General features: G+C 40.2%; 2 protein-coding genes across 2 annotated transcripts; one reads left to right on the top strand and one right to left on the bottom strand.

Moving 5' to 3' along the window:
• Nucleotides 1–1445: 1445 nt before the first annotated feature.
• Nucleotides 1446–2929, bottom strand: LOC106095105 (uncharacterized). The gene is made up of 3 exons (XM_013262353.2): nucleotides 2368–2929; nucleotides 2198–2260; nucleotides 1446–2037 (listed from the first exon to the last, which is right to left on the bottom strand). The coding sequence occupies exons 1-3, from the start codon at nucleotides 2416–2418 to the stop codon at nucleotides 1606–1608; spliced, it is 546 nt and encodes a 181-aa protein (XP_013117807.1). The 5' UTR covers nucleotides 2419–2929; the 3' UTR covers nucleotides 1446–1605.
• An 11342-nt stretch (nucleotides 2930–14271) lies between these two features.
• Nucleotides 14272–15200, top strand: LOC106095104 (uncharacterized). The gene is made up of 2 exons (XM_013262352.2): nucleotides 14272–14606; nucleotides 14687–15200. The coding sequence occupies exons 1-2, from the start codon at nucleotides 14598–14600 to the stop codon at nucleotides 14975–14977; spliced, it is 300 nt and encodes a 99-aa protein (XP_013117806.1). The 5' UTR covers nucleotides 14272–14597; the 3' UTR covers nucleotides 14978–15200.
• The last annotated feature ends 309 nt before the right edge of the window (nucleotides 15201–15509 follow it).

The following is a 15509-nucleotide window of genomic DNA, read 5'->3' as shown; positions in this document are numbered from 1 at the left end:
CCCTCTAGAGGTCAAGGAATTCAAGACCCATGATCGGTTTATATGGCAGATATATCAGGGTATAGACCGATTTGAACCATACTTGGCACAGTTATTGGATATCATAACAAAACACGTTGTGCAAAATTGCATTCCAATCGGATAAGAATTGCGACCTCTAGAGGCTGAAGAAGTCAAGACCCAAGATCGGTTTATATGGCAGCTATAACAGGTTATAGACCGATTTGAACCATACTTGGCACAGTTATTGGATATCATAACAAAACATGTTGTGCAAAATTTCATTCCAATCGGATAAGAATTGCGCACTCTAGAGGCTCAAGAAGTCAAGACCCAAGATCGGTTTATATGGCAGCTATATCAGGTTATGAACCGATTTGAACCTTATTCGGCACAGTTGATGAAAGTCATATTAAAATGCGTCATGCAAAATTTCAGCCAAATCGGATAGGAATTGCGGCCTCTAGAGGCTCAAGAATTCAAAACCCAAGATCGGTTTATATGGCATATTTCATTCCACTCGGATAAGAATTGAGCCCTCTAGAGGCTCAGGAATTCAAGACCCATGATCGGTTTATATGGCAGCTATATCAGGGTATAGACCGATTTGAACCATACTTGGCACAGTTATTGGATATCATAACAAAACACGTCGTGCAAAATTTCATTCCAATCGGATAAGAATTGCGCCCTCTAGAGGCTCAAGAAGTCAAGACCCAAAATCAGTTTATATGTCAGCAGTTATTGACCGATTCGAACCTAACTTAGCGAAGTTATTGGAAGTCATAGCGAAACACGTCGTGAAAATTTTCATTCCAATCGGATAGGAATTGCGCCATCTAGAGGCTCAGGAATTCAAGACCCATGATCGGTTTATATGGCAGCTATAACAGGTTATAGACCGATTTGAACCATACTTGGCACAGTTATTGGGTATTATAACAAAACACGTTGTGCAAAATTTCATTCCAATCGGATAAGAATTGCGCCCTCTAGAGGCTCAAGAAGACAAGGACAGTCTGTCCGTCAGTCTGTCCGTCGAAAGCACGCTAACTTTCGAAGGAGTAAAACTAGCCGCTTGAAATTTTGCACAAATACTCCATATCGGTCCATGTTTTGATATAGCTGCCATATAAATCGATCTTGGGTCTTGTCTTCTTTAGCCTCTAGAGGGCGCAGTTCTTATCCGATTGGAATGAAATTTTGCACGACGTGTTTTGTTATGATATCCAATAACTGTGCCAAGTATGGTTCAAATCGGTCTACGACCTGATACAGCTGCCATATACACCGATCTGGATCTTGAATTTTTGAGCATCTAGAGGGCGCAATCCTTATCCAATTGGAATGAAATATGCCTATATCGACATAAAATGTCACGACGATCAAGAATATATATACTTTATGGGGTCTTAGATGAATATTTCGAGAAGTTACAAACAGAATGACGAAATTAGTATACCCCCATCCTATGGTGAAGGGTATAATATATTCAACAAAATGAGCCTATAACAATTGTTTGGTGTGGCATCTGCCATAACCGTAAATATTAAAAAAAACCTATTATATAATATACTTATAACTAAAATCCTCTCATACATCGTCCTATTGTCTACGACTAGTCAAATATTTATCATAACTTATATAGGGAGCAGGAACAATCATTGGCAGCATTTTATACACCACCGGGTGTGCTGAGTAGGTTAGATGAGCGGGTGTATGCAAGGGACTTTTAAACACTGGCGTTTGCTCCTTGTATGTTATATAAGGATCCTCGGATACAAGTGTATTTGTAGGTGGCTGAGACGATTGCAACTTTTCGGATGTCGAACTCTCTTCTTTAGAGCTGGGAAATTTCACTTTTCTTGAAGTATGACTATTGGCGGTCAGGGAAGGAGTTGATAAAATTCTAGGCTTTGCTTCTCTACGAATATGAGTGATGGATTGATGAGAATAGGCCATGGAGCCTGGGGTAGTATCGTGGCGTATAATGCCAGCTCTGCAAGCAGCAATCAGTAGCAATACGAGAAATAGGGACTGTAAGAAAAAGATGGTTTTTTAGAACCGATACAAGTACAAGAGCCTAATCAGACCCAATTACAAGTTCTTCTTGTAAATTGGCTCGATCCACACCCTATGGAGTAATTGATGTGAAGAACGAACTGGGCATTAAAGCCAAGAAACACAAATCACTTACCGCAATTCGCATCATTTTTTCTTGCCTATCCCAATGCTTACGATGCAAACTCAAAAACAGTTTCTAAAAAAATAATTCAATTATTTCAAGTGCCAAGTACTTTTATATATCACAACAACATCATTAATAAATTGCCAATTTTGAACGCCTTATAAGAATCGGTAACTTACGTGTGGGAGCAGATAAGAATTCCCTTGAAATTGAAGATTAACATGCCACATTGAAGGCTCTCATCAGCTTGAATAATTTCTTTAATTCAAAAATGATGTTAACTTGCGGCATATGCTTGGATTAGATTTAGAGGTCGTTTGCAATGTGTGCCTCGACAGACACATTGGCGAGTTGGAGACTATGTCTGGTTTTCAACATTAAAACCAAAAAAAAAACAAAAATCTTCATCAAAATTTCTCTTGATTTGAAATTTTTTATCCGTTTGCTGTTTTTTTTACTGCTTTAGATTTTCTGCCATTAATCACTCAAATGAGTTTTTGGGTTTTGAACACTTTCCGCAACTCAACTCAAAATATTTTGCAGCTGTTGTCGATGTCGATGGCTTCAACACCATCACTGCTGGTATTTCAATTGCGCCAATGTTCTGTATTGATGATATATATTGACTGGCTTCAGTATTTGTTGGGCCACAACTAGCTTGGCTTGGCCGTCTTAAAGTCGCAGTAGTCAGTTCCAGCCTTAAATGTGTAACTCACTTCATATTTGAGTTGGCGAGTTTGAGCCGTGATTCAGTGTCGCTCCCTCAATGGATGCTTTGTTCGATGAATGGCATGGCTGGCCCAATGTGCTGAGTAATATGTTGCTTATTAGCACTTACTTTTTTGCTTTCGTTGTTGTTCAATATTTCTTTGATTTGTCTTTGCTGAAATGAGTTTTTCAAAGAAGTTGCTACTTTTTTTGAGTTGGCCAGCAAGGCTCGAGAGAAGGTTATGAAACATTAGAAATGAAAATGTAGTATTTTCGACAGGGATGTCGAAAAGCCTAACATAAGTCACTGTGTCAAATTTCGGCGAAAATCTAGAGATCGGTTTATATGGCAGCAATATCCAAATCTGAACCGATTTGGGCCAAGTTGCAGAAAAATGTCGAAGAGCCTAATAAAACTCACTGTCACAAATTTCGGCGACATCGGACAATAAATGCGCCCTTTATGGGCCCAAAGCCTTAAATCGAGAGATCGGTCTATATGGCAGCTATATGAAAATCTGAACCGATTTGGGTCAAAATGCAGAAAGTTGTCGAAGAGCCTAACACAAATCAATGTCCCAAATTTCGGCGAAATCGAACAATGAATGCGACTTTTATTAGCCCAAAGCCTTAAATCGAGAGATCGGTCTATATGGCAGCTATATCCAAATCTGAACCGATTTGGGCCAAGTTGCAGAAAAATGTCGAAGGGCCTACCACAACTCACTGTCCCAAATTTCGGCGAAAACGGGCAATAAATGCGCCTTTTATGGGCCCAAGACCTTAAATCGAGAGATCGATCTATATGGCAGCTATATCAAAATCTGAACCGATCTGGGTCAAAATGCAGAAAGTTGTCGAAGAGCCTAACACAACTCACTGTCCCAAATTTCGGCGAAATCGAACAATGAATGCGACTTTTATTAGCCCAAAACCTTAAATCGAGAGATCGGTCTATATGGCAGCTACATTCAAATCTGGACCGATCTGTGTCAAATTGTAAAAAGATGTCGAGGGGCCTAACATAACTCACAGTCCCAAATTTTGGCAAAATCGAACAATAAATGCGCCTTTTATGGCGCCAAAACCTTACATCAAAATATCGGTCTATATAGCAGCTATATCTAAATCTGGACCGATTTGGGCCAAATTGCAGAAAAATGTCGAAGGGCCTACCACAACTCACTGTCCCAAATTTTGGCAAAATCGAACAATAAATGCGCCTTTTATGGTGCCAAAACCTTACATCAAAATATCGGTCTATATGGCAGCTATATTCAAATCTGGACCGATTTGGGCCAAGTTGCAGAAAAATGTCGAAGGGCCTAATAAAACTCACTGTCCCAAATTTCGGCGAAATCGAACAATGAGAGCGACTTTTATTAGCCCAAAACCTTAAATCGAGGGATCGGTCTATATGGCAGCTACATTCAAATCTGGACCGATCTGTGTCAAATTAAAGAATAATGGTGAAGGGCGTAACACAACTCACTGTCCCAAATTTTGGCAAAATCGGTTAATAAATGTGCCTTTTATGGGCCCAAGACCTTAAATCGAGAGATCGGTCTATATGGCAGCTATATCGAAATCTGAACCGATTTGAGCCAAATTGAAAGGTAATGTTGAAGGGCCTTACACAACTCACTGTCCTAAATTTTGGCAAAATCGAACAATAAATGCGCATTTTATGGGCCCAAAACCTTAAATCGAGAGAACGGACTCTATGGCAGCTATATCCAAATCTGGACCGATCTATGCCATATTGCAAAAATATGCCGAGGGGCCGAACTTAAGCCACTGTCCCAAATTTCGACGACATCGGATAATAAATGCGCCTTTTATGTGGCAGCGCAACACACAAATATAAGCGAAATCGGACAATAAATGCGGCTTTTATGTTTAAGGCCATTCAAGAAGTTGTGGTGCAAAATTTCAGTCAAATCGCATAAGAATTGATACCTCCAGAGGCTGAAGAAGCATAATCGGGAGATCGGTTTATATGGGAGCTATTTCAGGTTACGAACCGATTTGAGCTATACTTACCACAATTGTTCGTGGTCAAACTAAAATACATCATGCAAAATTTCAGCAAAATCGGATAATAAGTGCGCCCTCTGGCGGCTCAAGAAGTCAAGATCCGATATCGGTTTATATGGGAGCTATACCAGGTTATGCACCGACGTAATTCACGCAGTTGTTGGTGGTTGAACCAAAACACTTAGCGCAAAATTTAAGCCACATCGGATAGCAATTGCGCCCTCTAGCGGCACAAGAGGTCAACAGCTGAAATCAGTTTATATGGGAGCTATATCAGGTTATTAACCGATTTGAGCCATACTTGGCACAGTTGTTGGTAGTCAAACTAAAATACCTCATGCGAAATTTCAGCCAAATCGGATAAGAATTGCGTCAATACCCGATATCGGTTTATATGACAGCTATACCAAAATACGGACCGATTTGGCCCATTTACAATCCCAACCGACCTGCACTATTAAAAAGTATTTATGCAAAATTGTAAGCACCTAAGTTTACTCCTTCGAAAGTTAGCGTGCTTTCGACAGGCAGACAAACGGACGGATGTACGGACGGACAGACGAACGGACATGGCTAAACCGACTAAGAATATCAAGACGATCAAAATTATATACACTTTGTTGGGTCTCAGACAAATATTTCGATGTGTTACAAACGGAATGAGGATTACTTCAGAGATGAGGATAGTCATCTCTGAAGTAAAATGATAATCAATCAGCGAGCAAAACATCATTCATTCGAGCAAAGAACAAGTAAAAGCGTCCTAAGTTCAGCCGGGCCGAACCTTGGGAACCCACCACCATGGATTCTGCTAAAATATGGGAGCTATATCTAGCTTTAGACCGAATTGCACCGTACTTAGCGCAGTTTTTGAGAGTCATAACAGAACACTATATGCAAAAATTCAGCCAAATCGGACAAAAATTGCAGCTTACATTGGCTCAAATCGGGAAATCGGTTTATACGGGAGCTATATCAGTTTATAGACCTATTTGGACCGTACTTGGCACAGTTGGACCATACTTGGCACTGTTGTTGAAAGTCATAACAGAACACCACGTGCAAAATTTCAGCCAAATCGGACAAAAATTGCGGCTTCCATGGGCTCAAGAAGTCAAATCGGGAGATCGGTTTATATGGGAGCTATATCAGGTTATGGACCGATTCGGACCGTACATAGCACAGTTGTTGGGAGTCATAACAGAATACTTAATGCAAAATTTCGGCCAAATCGGATGAAAATTGCGGCTTCCAGGGGCTCAAGAAGTCAAATCGGGAGATCGGTTTATATGGGAGCTATATCAGGTTATAGACCGATTCGGACCGTACATAGCACAGTTGTTGAAAGTCATAACAGAACACCACGGTTTTAGCCAAATCGGACACTAATTGCGGCTTCCATGGGCTCAAGAAGTCAAATCGGGAGATCGGTTTATATGGGAGCTACATCAGGTTCTTGACCGACTTGGACCGTACTTGACAAAGTTGTTGGAAGTCATAACCGAACACTATGGGCAAAATCGGATGAAAGTTACGGCTTCCAGGGGCTTAAGAATTCAAATCGGAAGATCGGTTTATATGGGAGCTATATCAGGTTCTTGACCGAATTGGACCGTACTTGGTACAGTTGGACCGTACTTGGCACAGTTGTTGCAAGTCATAACCGAACACTATGTGCAAAATTTCAGCCAAATCGGATGAAAGTTGCGGCTTCCAGGGGCTCAGGAAGTCAAATCGGGAGATCGGTTCATATAAGAGCTATATCAGGTTATAGACCGATTTGGACCGTACTTAGCACAGTTGTTGGGAGTCATAACAGAGTAGTATATGCAAAATTTAAGCCAAATCTGTTGAAAATCAAGGATTTCAGGGGCTTAAGAAGTCAAATCGGGAGATCGGTATAAATGGAAGCTATATCAGGTTCTTGAGCGATTTGAACCGTATTTGGCACAGTTGTTGAAAGTCAAAACAGAACACCACGATTTTAGCCAAATCGGACACTAATTGCGGCTTCCATGGGCTCAAGAAGTCAAATCGGGAGATCGGTTTATATGGGAGCTACATCAGGTTCTTGACCGACTTGGATCGTACATGGCAAAGTTGTTGGAAGTTATAACCGAAAACTATGGGCAAAATCGGATGAAAGTTACGGCTTCCAGGGGCTCAAAAACTCAAATCGGGAGATCGGTTTATATGGGAACTATATCAGGTTATTGACCGACTTGGACCGTACTTGGCACAGTTGGACCGTACTTGGCACAGTTGTTGGAAGTCATAACCGAACATTATGTTCAAAATTTCAGCCACATCGGACAAAAATTGCTGTGAAAAGAGATGTGTGCACCGATTTAAGAGAATTTTGTCATTGCAATTTTGTGGTAGCCAAAAAAAACCAATTGGGGCCAAGCAACATGGGGGAACGCCCCACCACAAAACCCACACCAAAGGACATGTTTACCGACTGGGACAATGTGGGTGTCAAATGAAAGGTATTTGGAAGTAGAGTCCGAATTTGATATAAAAATGTGGCCAAAAAACCACCTAAATGGACATATAGGCCAATCTGGACAGTAAGAAACTTAAATAAGAGGTCTGTGACAATGTGGAACGAAGCTGAATATCAGCACCAAGTATTTTGGATTTCCAATTCGGTGGTCAAAGACCACTGTTGGAACTTAAAGGGAAAGTTTTTAAGAGTATAGTCTGAATGTTATATTATAATTTTGTGGTTCGGAGTCTGAGTTCTGATCCAGCCCAAAGAACCCACAAAAGGACGTGTCGACCGATCAGAGCCATATAAAACTCCCATGGAAGGTTTTTGAGAGTAGAGTAAGATTCTGATATTAATCTTATCGGTCTACCTCTAAAGGACGCTTAAAGCCAGTCTATGAGCTGCTTTGTGTAGTGAAGTACACCGGCAGTCGTATACAAAGCCTTTACAAGTCGTCTGCAAATGACACTGCAATGTGTGGCAAAGTCTGGAATGGCAACAAGGACCTGAAGTTGCATGTGTAGAAAGATATCTGGAAAGTTGAAAAAAAAAAAGGTAAGAAGACCTTTATTTTTGTCTTGGAGTACATGTACGGTATTACCTTATTATTCCCCTTCTGATGCAAAGTAAAGTACTTTTATAAGTCGCCTATAATCGCTATGCAATAAATTTTACTAAGGTTCATAGACTTGTATATAAACTTCATAAACCGTGCCTTTTTTCTTTGAATTTGTAAGTACATAAAATGTGTCAGCATTTTTTCATGTATCTGTCTACACAACCTTCACTTTTTTCCAATATATTTTGTAAAAAATCTCAAAAAAAAAAAAAAATATCAATAGCATTAAGTAAGTAAGTAAGAAAAAAAAACAATCGCAGAGCATTGTTGCTTGGAATTATGTATTGTAGCGCAAAGCGTTGCACTGTGGAACAAAAGCGGCAAGAAAATAAAAACAAAGTAGTCAAAGAAAAAAGAAAGTAAATCAAAAGCTGAAAATTTAGTGCAATGACATTATGGGCAGCAATATTGTCAACAAGTAAAAGTGTGCAAAGTTCGTCCGGGCGAATCTTACATACCCTCCACCATGGATGGCATTTGTCAAGTTTTTCGCCCGGTATCTCTTTATAGGCAAACAAAGTATAATGGATAAGAAATTCTTTGCCTATTTCAAGGCTTCTACAGCCTTGAAAGTCGAAACGATTTCGATGAAATTTTACACACATATTGGGATGTCAATTAAACCATCTCATGAAAAATTTTGTAGAGATCGGACAAAAATTGTGGCTTCTACTGCCTTAAAAGGCCATATCGGATGAAAAATATATATGGGAGCTTTATCTAAATCTGGACCGATTTTTATGAAACTTTGCAAACGTATGAGAACGTTGAATAAAACGGCTCATGCCAAATTTTGTAAAGATCGGTCCAAAATTGTGACTGCTACAGCCTTCAAAGACCATATCGGATGAAAGATATATATGGGAGGTATATCTAAATCTGATCCGATTATGATGAAATTTTGCACACATATTGCGACATCACAAAAAAGAACTTCGTGGCAAATTTTGTAAAGATCGGACCAAAATTGTGCCTTCTACAGTCTTAGTAGGTCAAATCGGATGAAAATTATATATGGGAGCTATATCTAAATCTGAACCGATTTAGATGAAATTTTGCACACATACTGGGACGCCACAAAAAGCATTTCGTGCCAAATTTGGTAGAGATCGCATCAAAATTGTGGCTCCTACAGCTTTAAAAGGGCATATCGGATGAAAGATATATATGGGAGCTTTATCTTAATCTGGACCGATTTCAATAAAATTTTGCAATCATTTTGGGTCGTTAACAAAAACAATTCGTGCCAAATTTTGTAAGGATCGGACGAAAATTGTGGCTTCTACAGCCTTAAAAAGCCATATTGGATGAAAGATATATATGGGAGCTATATCTAAATCTGAACCGATTTTTTCAAAATCAATAGCGTTTGTTCTTGGGCCAAAAAAAAGTGACATGTGTAAAATTTCGTGACAATCGGACAACAAATACGACCTGCACTTTGATTACAAGAATACATGGACAGACGGACATGGCTAAATCGAATCAGAAAGTGATTCTGAGTCGATCGGTATACTTATTAATGGGTCTAGCTCTTCTCCTCCTTAGCGTTGCAAACAAATGCACAAATCTATAATACCCTGTACCACAGTGGTGGTGTAGGGTATACAAATGAAATTGTTGCGCTTTGTTTGTTTGTTTGTCTGTTCCGTATAGACTCATAAACAGCTAAACCGACTTTCATGAAATTTTCACAGATGGTAGAGTTTGGGCCCCTGGTGAATATAGGGTACTACATTTTTTGATATCCGAAGGGGGCGGACCCTCCCCCATACCCCAATTTTCAAAAACGCCAGATCTCGGAGATGTGTGCACCGAAATTTTGTATGCCGCCTTATGATACCCCAAAAATTGGTAAAAAAAAAATTGGGGTCAAATAACCTGGGGGGACGCCCCATCCCAAAACCCACCCGGGCGGACATGTGCACCGATTGGGGCAATATGGGTGTCAAATGAAAGGTATTTAAGAGTAGAGTACGAACTTGATATACAAATTTCGCCCAAAGTGTTCGAGGAGATCCCCACCCCAAAAAAAACTCCCCAACAGGATCCTTTCACCGCTTTGGGCATTATGGGTATCAAATGAAAGGAATTTAAAAGTAAAGTAGAAATTCTTCATAAAAATGTATTCTTTGGTCTCTGAGAGGCCTCCCCACCGCAGGGCATATTTACCAATTGGGACAACATGAATATCAAATGAAAACTATTTAAAAGTAGAGTAAGAATCTTATATAAAATTATATTCTTTGGTATCTGAGATGCCTCCCCACCCCCCAAAATCGCTCAACAGGACATATTTACCGATTGGGACAATATGGGTATCAAACGAAAGATGTTAGGGAGCTGAGTACACATCTGTTATAAGAATTTGGTCCAAGGTGTCTACGGGGTCTCCCCAACCCCAAAACCCCTTAAACGGGCATGAATGTCAAACGTCACAAAATGGGTCTTAAATGAAAGGTCTTTGGGAGTTGACTACCAATCTGGTATGCACAATTAGAACAGAATTTGGGACTGGCCCACCCATTAAATACCCTTCAATAGGACGTGTAGTTCGATCGGGATCATATGTCAATTAAAAGAAATGTCTATGACAGTATATTTTGAATCTAATGTTGGTATAAGGATTCAAGTATCTGGGTCACGTCCTACCGTTCCGCAGGACGGTAGATCGCTACAATAAAAAATTCGTATAAATTGTCGTTTAGTTCTTAGCGTCGGGGGGACCTCCTCCCCCCACCCAATAAATACAACGTACTCAAATGAAAGGATGTGTCAGAGGGCAATCCCCCTACCCCAATTCTATCCAAAAAAAAAGGAATTAAAAATAATGTATGAATAATATGAAATAACGTATGAAGGTTGATCAGGATAGGATGGACACAGGAGGACCTGCGGATCTTTAAGAATGTGGTATCCCAAGTGGTCGCTTTGAAATATGATTTTGAATGTATTAGATAACCAATACAAAAAAAATATTAATAAGTGTGAATCTGAACGAGACCCATAGCCCTAAATATTTTGATAGCCTCCTCCAAAATGCTTGATATTATGAGGCTCAAACAAAATCGTGCCCTAGCACGATGCTGATATTACTTTAGAGTCCGCCTCTAAACTCCCTTCAAACCGATCATGATTGCCTACTATGGCGATAAATAATAGGTATTTGATAGTAGAAAATGAATTTGATATCCATTTTTGAGAATAAAAGGTTTGAGGATCGTGTCATTCCATAAACTCCCCCTAAACCAATCAAATGAAAGGTGTTTGAGACTAGATCACGAATCTGATATATGGGCGTCCACTTCAATCTCAAAAATATTTGAAAGGTATTTGGGAGTAAAGCACGAAAATGATATCCACATTGGGGCGAAATATCTGAAAGGCCGTACCAGCACCCCAAAACATGACTTATTTCCTGCCAGTGTCAGTATAGGGCTCAGATAATATAAAAGAGTAAAAAAGGCGCAGCGGAGCAGGCCCTGTCCAGCTAGTTTTATCTGTAGGGGGAGGGTCCGTCCCCCTTCCAATACCGAAAAATTATATAGCCTACGTTTCCTTCCAGACTATCCTACACAATATGATACCGTTATGACTCTTAACAACTAAACCAAGTACGGTCCGAAACGGTCTATAACCTGATATAGCTCCCATGTAAACCGATTTCCCGATTTGACTTCTTGAGCCCTTATAAGCCGCAATTTTTGTCCGATTTGGCTGAAATTTCGCATGTAGTGTTCTGTTATGACTTCCAACAACTGAGCCAAGCACGGTCCAAATCGGTCTATAACCTCCCATTTAACCGATCTCCCGATTTGACTTCTTGAGCCCTTATAAGCCGAAATTTTTCTCCGATTTGGCTAAAATTTTGCATGCGGTGTTCGATATAGCTCCAATGTAAACCGGTCTCTCGATCATCCTTGTTCGGTTCCTAGAAGCTTTAATTTTTGCTGGTTTGACAGAAGTTTGGTATGTAGAATCCGATATATATCGGTATGATTATATCCGATATATACGGTGTTAATATTAAGAACCAAGTACCTGTGGGTCGTCATGGAGTTGTGGATTCAAATAAAAGATCTATGGAAGAGTACGATTTTGAAAACAGAAAATTGGGGTCAAGCCACCTAGGGGAACACCCCACCCCAAAACCGAACCAAACGGACATGCTTACCGATTAGGACAATATGGATGTCAAATGAAAGGTATTTGAAAGGAGAGTACGAATTTTATATACCAATTCGGCTTCAACTATATGTGGACCGCAATACCCAATCAAAAAGGAAAAGCGTGCTAAGTTGGGCCGGGCCGAATCTTGGGTACCTACAACCATGGATTCCGGTAAAAATGTACCGTTATTAACTAAGTTTGTATTTGAAATATTTTGGCTCAAGAAGATATATTGGGATACCGGTTCTTAGTCATATTGAGATGCCGGTTCTTAGGGCCGAATCGGTCAATATGGTGATGATATCACCATATCATTGACCGATTTGAATAAAATTTGGCTCTGATGTTGTAAGTCATAAGTTAGGGTATTTGGCCAACTTTCAGCCAAACCAGGTAAAAATTTAGGCTTCTAAGAACTGAAGAAGTCAAATCTGGCGATCGGTTTATATGGAGGCTATATCTGTTTATAGACCAATACGGATCATACTTGGCATGGATGTTGGAAGCCACATCTCAAGTCTTTGTTTCAAGTTCCAGCCAAAGCGGATGAAAATTGAGACTTCTAAGGGCTCAAGAAGTCAAATCCGGGGATCGGTTTATATGGGGCCTATATCTGTTTATAGACCGATTCGCATCATACCGGGCATGGATGTTGGAAGCCATAACTCAAGTCTTTGTTCCAAATTTTAGCCATATTGGATGAAATTTAAGGCTTCTAAGGGCCCAAGAAGTCAAATCTGGGGAACGGTTTATATGGGGGCTATAACTGTTTATAGGCCGATTCCAATCATACCGGGCATAGATGTTGAAAGCCATAACTCAAGTCTTTGTTCCAAATTTCAGCCAAATTGGATGAAATTTAAGGCTTCTAAGGGCTCAAGAAGTCATATCCGGGGATCGGTTCAAATGGGGGCTATAAGTGTTTATAGGCCGATTCCAATCATACCGGGCATAGATGTTGAAAGCCATAACTCAAGTCTTTGTTCCAAATTTCAGCCAAATTGGATGAAATTTAAGGCTTCTAAGGGCTCAAGAAGTCATATCCGGGGATCGGTTCAAATGGGGGCTATATCTATTTATAGACCGATTCGATACTTGGTATGGATGTTGGAAGCCACAATTCAAGTCTTTGTTCCTAATTTCAGTCAAATCGGATGAAAATTGAGACTTCGAAGGGCTCAAGAAGTCAAATCCGGGGATCGATTTATATGGGAGCTATATCCAAATCTGAACCAATTTGGTCCATTTGCAATTTCCAATGACCTACATCAAAAAAAAGTATCTGTACACAATTTCAAGCGGCTAGCTTTACACAATCGTCATTTCGACAGACAGACGGACGGACGGACATCGCTAGACAGACTCAGAATGGGTTGCAGATCAATATTTCGCTGTGTTACAAATGGAATGATAAGATTAGTACACTCCCATCCTATGGTGGTGGGTATAAGATCTGGAAAGACATGAAGACCGATCGGGGCAATATGAAACTCAAATGAAGTGGGACTACATTGCCTTTAAAGTGGGACTATATTGTGCTCAAATCAAAGATCTATGGGAGTGGAGTACGAATATGAGACAAATTTGGGACCAATGTATGGGGGGCCACACATACCACAAAGAACCCTAAAACTGATATGTAGGCCTTCTGGTACAAAATAGGAATCCAATTGTAGGGTTTTTGGAGTAGAGTACATATCGTGCAGACAAATTTGGAAGGACCTACGAAAAAAACCACCCTCATCAGTATAATGTCAGTCTCAAAGGTTTGGTGTCTACCAAGGCAACGGCCTGACCTGAAATTATCACATTTCCATTGAATTCTATCATTTTTGCTTAATTTTCCAAATCAAGCCACTGTTAGCGCAACGGACATACCGGTACCGTGCAGGCAACGGATGGAGTAAAATTACTTAAGTTACCTTTGAACATTTACTTCTAGTCAACAGTTTTTTTTTCTGTATTATTTGTTTACGTAAATAATTGTTATGTTCACATAGAGCACGACTCAGAGCACACCTATTCACAAAATTTCAAAGTAAATCACTCAAATCCATTAGCTCAACTCCAGTGCTCCGCAACTCTTGAGTTGCTTGAGGAGCAACAGAAAGGCTACACCATAGGCAACTGCAGTACGGCCAACACTCCAGAGGCAATAATAACCATAAGAGACCGACAGACAGACAGTCAGCCGAGCGGGCGGGCGGTCGGCCAGAAGGACAGACATATAAACAAACACAAACCTTTGCAGAAGAAGAAAAAAAGACAACATATTGTAGTAAATTATTTTTTTCTTTTGATCAACAATAAACAGTCTGTGGAACTCTTTTGGACCATCAACAAGCAGCAGCAGCAGCAAGCACTTCAAGCAATAAACCACCAACATGAACAAAGTAAGTCATAAAGTCAGAGAGTTTTTTGTTTTGGAACTTGGGAAATTAAACTTTTTGGTATCTTTGGCTAACAATTGCAGCAGCAGCAGTTCACACTTCCATTGGTGGGTTTGCTTTGTTGCTGTGTTCTCTTTAGCACTCTGGGCCAGCCGGTCACCTCGAATCCTTTGGTCATTGATTCGGCACCTTCGGTGGTCTCCTATCAGGGCTCCTCCCAATCCTATGCCCATTTGGTGATATCGCCTCGTGGTCGAGCCTTGGGCTATGTGGCACCCACCAATCTCAATCACACTGTCCATCACACCGAGAAGATAAAGGAAAGTTTGGATTTCTTGGACATACGACCGGTTTACAACAATCACAATAATTAGAGGAGCATTGAGAGCGCCTCGAGGTCTATGGCGCATGCGTACCTGAATGCCCGTATTTGAATGTTCGATGGATTTTTTCATCTCTTGCTGATCATTAAGTTTTATTTAAGTTCGTCTCTTACTTTGCTATTTTTAATGGAATTGTGTAAAAAGTGAGTGTCTGTCTCGCAGTGAGTTGCTATTTTTGGTTGAAATTAAAAAAAAAAAAAAACGCACAAAATTAACTCTTCCAATATCCGCGTGTCTTGATTTCATTAGGTGGTATTTTTTCGCTTTAGTTTTCCAAGCCTAAGTTGTAGCAGTGTGATGTGTGACTTGAAGTTGTCGATTTGGTGTGAATTGGAATGTATGGTCGTGGATAACTACCAAGCTACCAGCCAAACTGGTTTCATTGTTCTAAATAAAGCTTTGTGAAAATCTTTGGCATAGACACTGCACCAAGAAATTCAAACTGCATCAGATATCTAGGGGTGACAGCGAAAAACGAGAAAAAAAACAGCAGAGATGTATTTACCCTACCCAAAGCGGCGGG

This window comes from Stomoxys calcitrans, chromosome 1, assembly GCF_963082655.1.
Source record: "Stomoxys calcitrans chromosome 1, idStoCalc2.1, whole genome shotgun sequence".
Classification (NCBI taxonomy): domain Eukaryota; kingdom Metazoa; phylum Arthropoda; class Insecta; order Diptera; family Muscidae; genus Stomoxys; species Stomoxys calcitrans.
The sequence above is the reverse complement of the archived record's forward strand: the minus strand, read 5'-3'. Positions and strand labels throughout refer to the sequence as shown.

Coding starts and splice junctions, on each gene's coding strand:
- LOC106095105 (XM_013262353.2), bottom strand. CDS start 2,418: ATGTGGCATGTTAATCTTCAATTTCAAGGGAATTCTTATCTGCTCCCA. Junction 2,261..2,367: donor ATTCTTATCTGCTCCCACAC/GTAAGTTACCGA, acceptor TTATTTTTTTAG/AAACTGTTTTTGAGTTTGCA. Junction 2,038..2,197: donor AAAAAATGATGCGAATTGCG/GTAAGTGATTTG, acceptor TTTTTCTTACAG/TCCCTATTTCTCGTATTGCT.